The sequence below is a fragment of the Penaeus vannamei genome, chromosome 6 (genome assembly GCF_042767895.1).
Source record: "Penaeus vannamei isolate JL-2024 chromosome 6, ASM4276789v1, whole genome shotgun sequence".
Classification (NCBI taxonomy): domain Eukaryota; kingdom Metazoa; phylum Arthropoda; class Malacostraca; order Decapoda; family Penaeidae; genus Penaeus; species Penaeus vannamei.
Window position 1 is genome coordinate 36,321,508 of NC_091554.1, and position 10,000 is coordinate 36,331,507.

General features: G+C 36.8%; 2 protein-coding genes across 3 annotated transcripts in view; one reads left to right on the forward strand and one right to left on the reverse strand.

Annotated features, from left to right (window-relative positions):
• Positions 1-4,702, forward strand: part of LOC113812627 (cytochrome c oxidase subunit 5B, mitochondrial) — a 5,108-nt gene extending 406 nt beyond the window's left edge. Inside the window, exons 2-3 of the mRNA XM_027364546.2 lie at positions 3,217-3,290; positions 4,216-4,702. Of these exons, the coding sequence (XP_027220347.1) occupies positions 3,217-3,290; positions 4,216-4,425 (284 nt within the window). The 3' untranslated portion in view covers positions 4,426-4,702. The remainder of the gene's footprint in view (positions 1-3,216; positions 3,291-4,215) is intronic.
• A 3,032-nt stretch (positions 4,703-7,734) lies between these two features.
• LOC113812613 (DNA repair protein RAD51 homolog 3) overlaps positions 7,735-10,000 on the reverse strand; it is an 8,361-nt gene continuing 6,095 nt past the window's right edge. The window contains exon 9 of one of the 2 annotated variants that reach the window (XM_027364534.2): positions 7,735-8,452. In XM_027364534.2, coding sequence (XP_027220335.1) covers positions 8,342-8,452 — 111 coding nt within the window. In that variant the 3' untranslated portion in view covers positions 7,735-8,341. The remainder of the gene's footprint in view (positions 8,453-10,000) is intronic. The other variant, XM_027364526.2, reaches the window with a different exon arrangement.

A 10,000-nucleotide genomic window follows, 5' to 3' on the forward strand; every position in this document is an offset into this window, starting at 1 on the left:
TGCAGACGATTAAAAGAACCGGGTTCGTGTTATCGGGGTTTATCAGCAAGAAAGTTATTTTTCTTTGCGTATCAAAATTATCAGAAAGTCTTTAATATAAATTATTATTAAGCATATAAAGTGAAATGAAATATGCTTTTATTCTTTTCCAATTATAACAACTCTGGGGTCACAAACCAAGAAAAAGATGTAGCTGTTTAAGCAAGACAAAAACATTTCAGTCATCTTTATCCCATACTCAATTTTATGGTAAATCGTTACTGTTTGTTACTCTGTTACTTTTTGTTAAGATTTGAATGATAGAGGGCAAAGATTGAAGTATGATAGGGAAACTGTAAGCTAAAGCAAATAAAAACAGAATAGGTCGGTATGGATTACGGGGTTGTGTTTGTATTGCACTGCCATTCAATCTTGCAATTATTGTTCAATTTTGTGGTATAAAGGTATTTGTTTGAGAGCAATGCACCCTTCCAGTTTTTCTGCAGGAAATCTAATAATTTCATTGACTTGGCGTTGTTTCTTATGCAAATGAATTGTTCAGATAAAGTACCATTTCTCCATCAACGATATTGTTTTGATAGTCACATTAGTAGGGAAGGCCTTGAAATATATCAAGGAAATTATGGGCTAAAACCGGCTCAAATAAGAATAATAATGATCAAAAATACATAAAACTAGCACAAAAAATGCTTAAAGGGACTTGTTTTGGTTGAATTTAAAAACACTGACATGCATAGATACAGAGAAATGGACACCACCATCTTATAGAGCGGAAGAAATAGATGGGGATAGAAGTCCAAAACACCTTTCCACAGTCAAAAAAAAATTGTTTGGTAATTGTTACAGAGAGCGACGCACCCTCTCAGAGACTAAGTCGAAAAAAATTATGTTTTTCTGCATGAAATCCTATGATTTCATCGATTTTCGGCGTTGTTTCTTTTGCGAATGAATCGTTCAGGAGATCGAGTACTATTTCTCCATCGACGATCTTGATTTGATAGTCCCGTTAGCAAGGGAGGGCATGAAGTATATCAGGGAAATTATGGGGGTAAAACAAGCTTAAATAAGAATAACGATAAAAAATGCGTAAAACTAGCACAAAAAGCGGTTAAAATCGGCCAATGAAACATTCTCTTCACTACGGTATGTATGGCAAGACAGAGCTGCATTCACACCGTAAAATAATAAACCAATTACCTTTATATCCGGAAACGTGAAACTTTCGTTTCTTTGTACTGTTGGTATTGCTTTGATTTTAATCACCTTTTTCGTCCTTTGGAGCTCTTGATGGGCTCAGATATGAAACTGGGATGGTTACTGAAGTCTAATTATTCTTCGATGCCACTGTAAAGGTCTTAAAAAGAACCCAGAATCAACACAACAAAGGAAACGCAACATTTCTCACTGGCTTTCAATCTCGAAATGGGTGGTATGGTGAGCTGTCAACCTGTGGCTGGCGCAAGAAAGTGTGAAACACTCGATGCGCAGGATACGATATGAGGGTATAGATAAATATAAAAATATGCAAATGAAGTATAATAACATTACTAAAAGACTTTAAAGGTATAAATGCGTACCAGCATACACAGATAATTAGCCAAATATCGTTTTGACAAGCATGTAATGATACACGGACTAGTTCGCGTACGCAAAAAATGCGTTCTTGGGTCAGTGTCGTGTTTTTCCTAGCAAGGTAAATATGCTCAGTGACTTTGAATTTGAAAGGCGGCCACGCGTTATATTTTCATCATTTAGCGGTGACTATAAAGCTGGTGCATCTTAAACTATTCGCTATGCCCTTCTATTTTTCCCACTCTATAAGATGGCGGTGTCCATTTCCCTCTATCTACGCATGTTGCGGTCTTTAACTTATTCCAATTGTTTTTCTGTACGAAATCCTATTGTTTCATTGATTTTCGTCGTTGTTTCTTCTGCGAATAAATTGTTCAGGAGATCGAGTACCATTTCTCCATCAACGATCTTGATTTGATAGTCCTGTTACCAGGGGAAGGGCACGAAGTATATTAGGGGAAATTATAGGGTAAAACATGCTTAAATAAGAATAACAATTAAATATGCGGAAAACTAGCACTAAAAACACTTAAAATCAGCCAATGAAACCCTACGGATGTAGCCGCCATTTTTGAAATGCTACAGGCTGATGCACCTAAAATCAAAAACTTTGGCAAAACTCTATGGGAATTCACTTTCTTCTTCTACTTCTACTTCTACTTCTACTTCAATTGATGCGCCAGAATTCAAAAACTCTACGGGAGCCCAACCCACCTTTTGGCAAAACTATATGTTATTTACACCCCCCCCCCCCCAAAAAAAAAAAAAAAAAAATTGACTAATAAACAAACCTAATATCACAATTTAAGTTGCCGTGATTAGGCGTGCCCTTCGGGCACTGCCCAAGGGAAGGGTTGACGGTTTCCTCATTCTTATACCTATACAATTCACTAGCTAACTCAATTTGACCCCAAAATCCTTTTATACAGAAGAAACTAAAGTAAGTTAATGACCAAGATTTTTTTTACATGCCTATGGTGAATTTTTTCTTTATTCAACTTATGATAATCTGTAACTGAAGCAGTGATTAACCTGTAAACCGACGGGTGGCATGTACATACATATCATGACTGTTGTGGACTGAAACACGGAAGGCATCGTATCGTGCCCATTCCCGCACCACCGGGTCATCGGACAGTTTGTTTTTCTCCGATAGAAGTGGTTTCATTTATATGATAGAAGATCTTAGGCAATGGTACCTATAATGAAGATAAACCTTCAAAATTTTAATATTTTTATAAATTATAGCAAAGTAAAAGCTTGTAGGTGCCAAATGTCACTCGCCAACTACCAATCGAGCCGGGCGCAAACGGGAAACTGCCGATGTGCACCAACAATCCTGTTCTTATGTCCACTTGCTAAGCATTTTTACTCGTCGACACTGGGTTAACATTTTCTTAACCTCTCAGTATAATGAAGTTGTATTGAAATCTTTGGAAGGGGATTACAGTGAAATCAATAGCTTTGCATACTTGAGTAATACAGCAGTGAATGTTGACTATCTTGTTCTAAGATTAGATTTTAATACAAATTTTTGTTAATATAGTTGATGCTTTATGTTGTACAGTGTTAATTGCACAAAAGTAAAAATGGGTTATTTGATGTATATTATTATTAATTCCTTTGTGTTTCTCCTTTCAACAGTGATGGCTGATCCCATGGAGCATGCTACTGGGTTAGAGAAGCAGGAACTATTGTCTAAGGCTGCTGGTAACGAGGTAATTGTACCATTTATATGAAGCAAGGGAAGAATCTCTCAGGCTAGGCTGGATTTATATGCAGGAATCAGGTGTAGTTTGATTTTAAAAAAGCATCTGTTAACTTACGAGATTTTGTACAATTATGCAAATTAAACATAATTAAGCTTTACTGGTAAATGTTCATGTTTTACAAACATGTAAGCAAGAAATGCAGCTATTGGCTGATTACTTTTTAAAAATTCTTTGTATTAAATTTTCATTGTCTGTCATTTAGATAAATAGATGTACACATGCCTCCTTGTACAGATGTAGAGATTACATGCATAGATTTACTCAGACATAAATGTGTGAATATAGTACTCATGTAACAAAGAGCCTGTAGACAAGATTATGTCCCCCCTCCCCTATCTCAAAGGTTATATAGAGTAGAACAAGTCCTACCTGACTTCACCTATTTACCCCATTCATTTAAATTTGAAAGGAAGGGTTTTCATATTATGACATTATTAAGCCAATGTCACCAGAGATGGTATGTAAATATATTGCATGTCCACTGTGAATACCTTATAAGGGGGAAAGGGGGATGTCACATAGACTATCAATTGCCTCCTTAGGGCTGAGCACTTTGACCCATCTGTGTATAAATGATTTACACAATTGAACTATAGTGAGTATTAAAAGTTCTCAGTGGCATTGAGTCAATAGCTTGATAATAATGATAGTGGTGATAATAAAGATGTTTAATAAGTAATAATAGAAACAAAACTTTTCTCTTAAATTCAAGAATGGGGTAAACAGATGGTATCTGGCAGGCATAGTAATTAGCTCCTAGATAATGAGGTAGTTGATAAGCCATACATTAATAGAACAATACGGTAATGGCCAGTATACTTGTATCACGCACCAGTGGGTCAACTTTAACAAAATCATGTATTGATTTCAGAACCCCTTTGACATGAGGGTATACAAGCGCGTGAGTGGAGACCAGACCAACCCAACAAGTGTCCCCTCCTTCTACGAAAGGCGATTAGTCGGCTGCATTTGTGAAGAAGATGCTACTAGCATTAACTGGATGTGGCTGGAGAAGGGCGAGTCTAAGCGCTGTGAGTGCGGCTATTGGTTCCAGCTTGCAGATGCCAAGCCCATGGTTTAGGTTGAGCCAATAGTGACCCAGTGTTGTGTCCTTATCAATCTCAATTAAGTTGATTCCATGTAATATTTACAGGTGAGGTCACTATCATGATGTAGCATATTATTCCTGTTCCATGGGATATTTTTCTTGTACATAAACATTTTAAGTAAGTGAAATACATCAGAAACAGATTGTCATTTTGTTTTCATATGAATTCCAGAACTACACCATAATTGAAGCTCACTATTTATATATGTAGCAAAAGATGGAATATTAAACCAATTACAATACAGATTGATTTATATGTGTATATACATCCTTCTCTAGAAATGCTTTAAAATTTTTACATTTTTGACACTGCAAATAACATGTTGCAGTGTAGCATTACCTCTATAATTGATACTAGTCCTAAAACTGCCAAGAACTTTTGAAGGCTGCTGCCACAGTGAAACAATTACAAAGCTATAAGATGAATAATCAGTAGGAAATGTACTGATTGTGCTGTTTCATAGCAAAATGATTGACAGCACTCTTTTGGTAATTCTCAGGAAACAAATTGTCATCTCTAGGAATATATAGACTTGATTTTATAAATTGAAGATTTTGACACAATCATCTACACTAATTTATACTTGTTAGTTTCTCTCACTAAAGTAAGTTCAGAAATTTTGGCATATTAGCACAGAATGATTTGTAAAGTTAGCAAATACCCAGGATGAATTCCATTCTTTAGCTTTATATATCCCCCAATCCCATGCCTGTTATCATCATGGGGAGGCATTAGAGATGGGAGCGAAGGCCCTATGTTGATCACCTCTCCCTTCTTTGTTTTCTCTCTCCCTCCCCCTCACTTTTCCAACCTTATCTGTCCACTTCCTAAGATGTAGGATCTGTGTTGAAATGGCAAACGGCTGTCTTTGTGTGTCCTGAACAGTCCTGTTTATCCCTCATAGAGGGACCATAAGGGGTAGACTTTTTCTCTTCCCCACATATTTCAGGCTCACAATGGCCAATAATGATTTTGTGCCTTTATTAGTGGCATTGAGCTTGCTCCCCCTTCAACTATTCTATCTGAAATTAACTTCTCTGGTATCCTGACCCCTGACTTTCCTTTCCTTTGCAAAGTGATTGCAGACATCCATCCATCCTGCTCATCATGTTCCCCTTCACCCCTTCCTCCCACTAACCTAAAGTACTGAATGTGTTGCTTGTTCAATCCTTAACCCCCCACCCCCCCTTGCTGCTTGTTGTCATAGGGGGCTTATGAGATGGAGACAGAAACCCTATGTAAGGGGTTATCCCTACCTTGAATCTCAGCCCTTGCCATACCTAATTTGCATGGTCTTTTCTTCTCCCCCTTTCTTTTTCCTTCTCCTTCTTCCCTTTCTCCTGTTCACATCCTGAAGTGTGAGAGCTGTGCTGAAAGAATGAAAGGCTGGCTTTTTGTCAGTCTTGAATGGCCTTTGTACTCCATTTGATCATTCCTCTTTACCCTTTTCATTACAACGCTAACGGAGAGCACTTCACAACTTTTGACATCTAACATACATACTTTGTCGTAATTGGCAACTCATTTTTAACCTTTTTGCCACAATACGTCTTCATAGTGCTTTCTGGCCTTTGATATCTGACCATGAACCAGTCTGGGAACCCACAAACATCACCATATGAACCAAAATATTTCTTTACCGGAGTGGGAGGGGTTTCGTCAATAAGCTTATTTTGAATTAGTTGCTAATGACCCTAAATGTTGACATGACAGAAGTTTTTCAATAGATAAATAAATGAATTATGTATGTTACTGCAGATGCATGATCATCATTATCTTTCATTTAATATCACCCCCCCCCCACTTCTTATGTTAGAATTGTGTCAACACACAGCTGAGTAGGTTGGTGCCTCTTACTGACATAAATACCTATAGTGGAGCTTGAGTCATATCACCAGTAGTGAAATGTCACTGCCAGACCTCAAAATTACATAATAACCTGTGGGTGCAGGAATGTCAGTTCTATTAGATATCAGAGTAACCTGAACAAAGTAATCACTGCCATTGAAAATGGAGAGAGGGAGAGTGCAAAGGGGAGAAGGACCAAAGAGGGAGAGAGGGAGGAGATGGTGTTTATTCACAAGTGGAATAAGGCAGACAACAATAGAGGCACTCATATGACTAGAAGACAGTTGGAATTATCAAGGGAAGGGGAGTATTGGTAGGGAGTTTTACATGCCTTACACTATGGGAAATCTTATTTTATGCAATACTCATTGACAAGAAAGAGAGAGGCAAGAATAAAACATGGATTTGCACAGGGAGATGAAGGGGTAGAAAAGGTGGGTTTGAAGGTTTGTATCTGGAAGAATCATCCAAAGCATGAACAGAATTATTGCAGAAAAATAGTCTACCTGTTTTTGAGAGGCTTTGCTCTGTGGCTGCTCATATTACTGTTTTTCTTCACAAAGCCACCATTGTGGCTAGTTAGTTGATTATGCCCTACTTTTTTCATATCCTATTTGATTTATCTGCCCCCCCCCCCCTTTTTTTCTTACCCACTCCCTCTCCTTGTTTGACTTCAAGCTTTTCTTTTTTATTTTTTACATACTCTCTCTCACTTTCCCTTGTTTTCTCTTCTCATTCAGATTCTCAAATGAATGAAAGCAAATGCTCTAGTAGGGTTAAACACTCTAGTAGTTATAAACCAATGACATCATTGTCATAACTTGGGAGGGATTGTCTACTGGGGAAAAAAAAAAAAAAAAAAAAAAGCACTGAAAAAAATTACAAAATATCACAAATTGTTGGGATCAAACAAAGAGGCCGAGCTAATGACATCACCACATTTAGCCAATGAAAGTGAGATATATATATATGATGTAGCTTTTTTAGTAAATTTCTAAATATGAGTGCATCATGTATGATGAAGTAATACTTGGGCCTCAAAATATATAATCCAGCATAAGAAAGGCAGACACATGTGGCATGAAAATTGTTCATTATGGATTGGAATGAAGGGAGTCCTGTACCATGTTTAGTGGTAACCAGTCTAGAATTAGTACAATGAATATAATTATATTTCACAATACATTACCAAAATGCAAAACAATATGAGAATTGACAATTTTATATCTTACCTGGTAAATGTAAGAAAGTATGTTCAAGGATGAAAGATGTGGAAAATGCATATACCTCAAAATAGTCATTTGGCCAGTGTTTGACTAGAGTTTCCTTGAACTTGCACTACCTTGACTGTGCCAATGTCTGTCTCATTCAAAACTCAGTGTAGCAAACAAGCAACCCCCCTCCCCCACCCTCAAAAAAACAACAGCAACAACAACAACTTCCTGTACTTTTCTTCACATTCCATTCTAACTTTTCTTTCTCCACCCAAGCTGAATTGCCATCCATTTGTATTTAGGAAGATATTGAATTAAATATATTTACATATTGTCTGTACATGTGAAATGAAAAATATATTGCCTGAAATAATTAATGTGTGCTATATCATGGTTATATATCCCTTTTTTGATGGTCTCACCTACAGCAGCCATGATGTAATGCATATGACATAAATGTCATGACTCGCTCCAGCGAGCAAGCAGGTGGACTGGTTTTACCCAGCACAGGCCAAGCTAGATAGAAATGACTTGTCAGAAAATTCTGGCCCCATCATGTTAGGGATTAACAGGCTTTCATACTATTAATTTTTACAGTTTCCATTTTGATTGAAAAAAGTATTATTTATAGTTTTTATTTTATTTTATTTTTTTTTTGTAAAAATAAAAAAAATCCTTTGCTAAAACAATATATACATATATATCTTGCCCAATAGAAAACACTACAAATTTTATCTAATAACTATAGGACTAAAAAATACATAAATGGATGATATATGGCCTTTTTCACCACAGCAGTGTTTCTGGTAAGACCTTTGAAGTAAAATTACATTGAAGTGCTTAATTTTCTCTTTTTTCTGTCAGGAGAATCCATTGTCAATGGAGTACTTGCATCAGCCATAAAGGGAGTTATATCACGAATGCCAGCTTTCGTTATCTGGAAAGAAAAAAATTATTTTAAAATCTTTAAATACTGTGAGGAAAAAAAGAATAGGGGGATTTAAGGAATTGTTAAACCACTGAGACCTGGTTAGCAAGCATACATGTCCTTTAGTAACCCTTTAGATCCAGGGTGACCTGACCTTCAAATCATGGAAATGTTCACATCACCTGGCTTGAGGGCCAGGTGATGTGAACATGCCATGGAAAAATTTGGCTGAGGCAGAGGTGCTGGAGATAATCAGTCAAGAGAATTTCAGCTGGAGACTGGGGTGAAAGGAATGACTCACCATGAGGAAGGGGCTCTTGCATTATTCGTGTCAATAGACAAATGTGGAATTTACCATCTGTGAGCTATGACTGGAATGGTGCAAGCTCTAGTGAGGACAACACTATTTCCATACTCAGCATCTTATTGCCTTGACTGGCAGCACAGAGTGTAATACAGAAAAATCTTATATTAAGAGACAAAGGTAGGATTGATACACAAAATATTACCCTTTGTTATTAATATAGCACTAAGTTATGAATAACCTAGAGATGAAATGGAGACTACGCAAGGAAAAGTGTCTATTACCAGTCTGGATACAGCATATCAAAAAAATAAAGACACTGGAAAATTGAGAGAGAGAGAGAGAACATTGGAAAGGGGAGAGAAAAGGATTCTTGACACCATATATGAATGTTTATGTATGGCTGGCCTAAAAGCCACACATCTGTGAATCACCACTCAGGTAAGCCTACTGCCTAGAATTTGGGCCACTTGCAAGCAGTGAAACACCCAGATCAAATGTGTTAACACAAAAATGGTACTATAAGGGCTTGGTCACCACTAAATCAACTACTAGGCTTACCTGATGTCATTTGTTTAGCGCTGCACTTACTTTTCAGGGAGAGTAGTTTTCAATATAATTTTATCTTCAACATTTTCAATTACAATTTGAGTAAAAAAAACTCATATGATTGTAAATGGGAGCAAAATGGAGGAATGGCATTGGTAAGCAGTAATATGCTTCCCCCACCCCCCTCCCCACACACACACACATATCTCTCACACTTATTTTTATTCTCTTGCTCTTTCTCTTCAACATTTTTTCTTTTTTTTCTTCACTTTTTCAATTACAAAGTACCAGGAAATTCAGACAACTATTAATAGTACAAAATGGAGAAATGGTGGGAAGTGGTACTATCGCAACACACACATACTCACACTCACATTCACACTCAGTCACTCACTCTGCCACTGACAATAAATTCTCCTTCACTCGACTCATTCACACTCACTCTCATTCTCTCTCTTAACTCTCTCCCTAGACATGAAGGCTATAAGATTCATAAACAATTATATGAGATGCTCAAACATTTCTTTCCTTGTCTAACTTGATAAAGTTTTCATAACAACACTATTAGTAATTTTCTTCGGAATTATGTCTAAGTATTGTATATTTATTTAGCCATTCTAGTTGTAATCCCATAGATCTATGTCACATTGCTTTGAATATAGAATCCATAAGCATACCAGTAAGTCAATAAGAATGGGAATAAT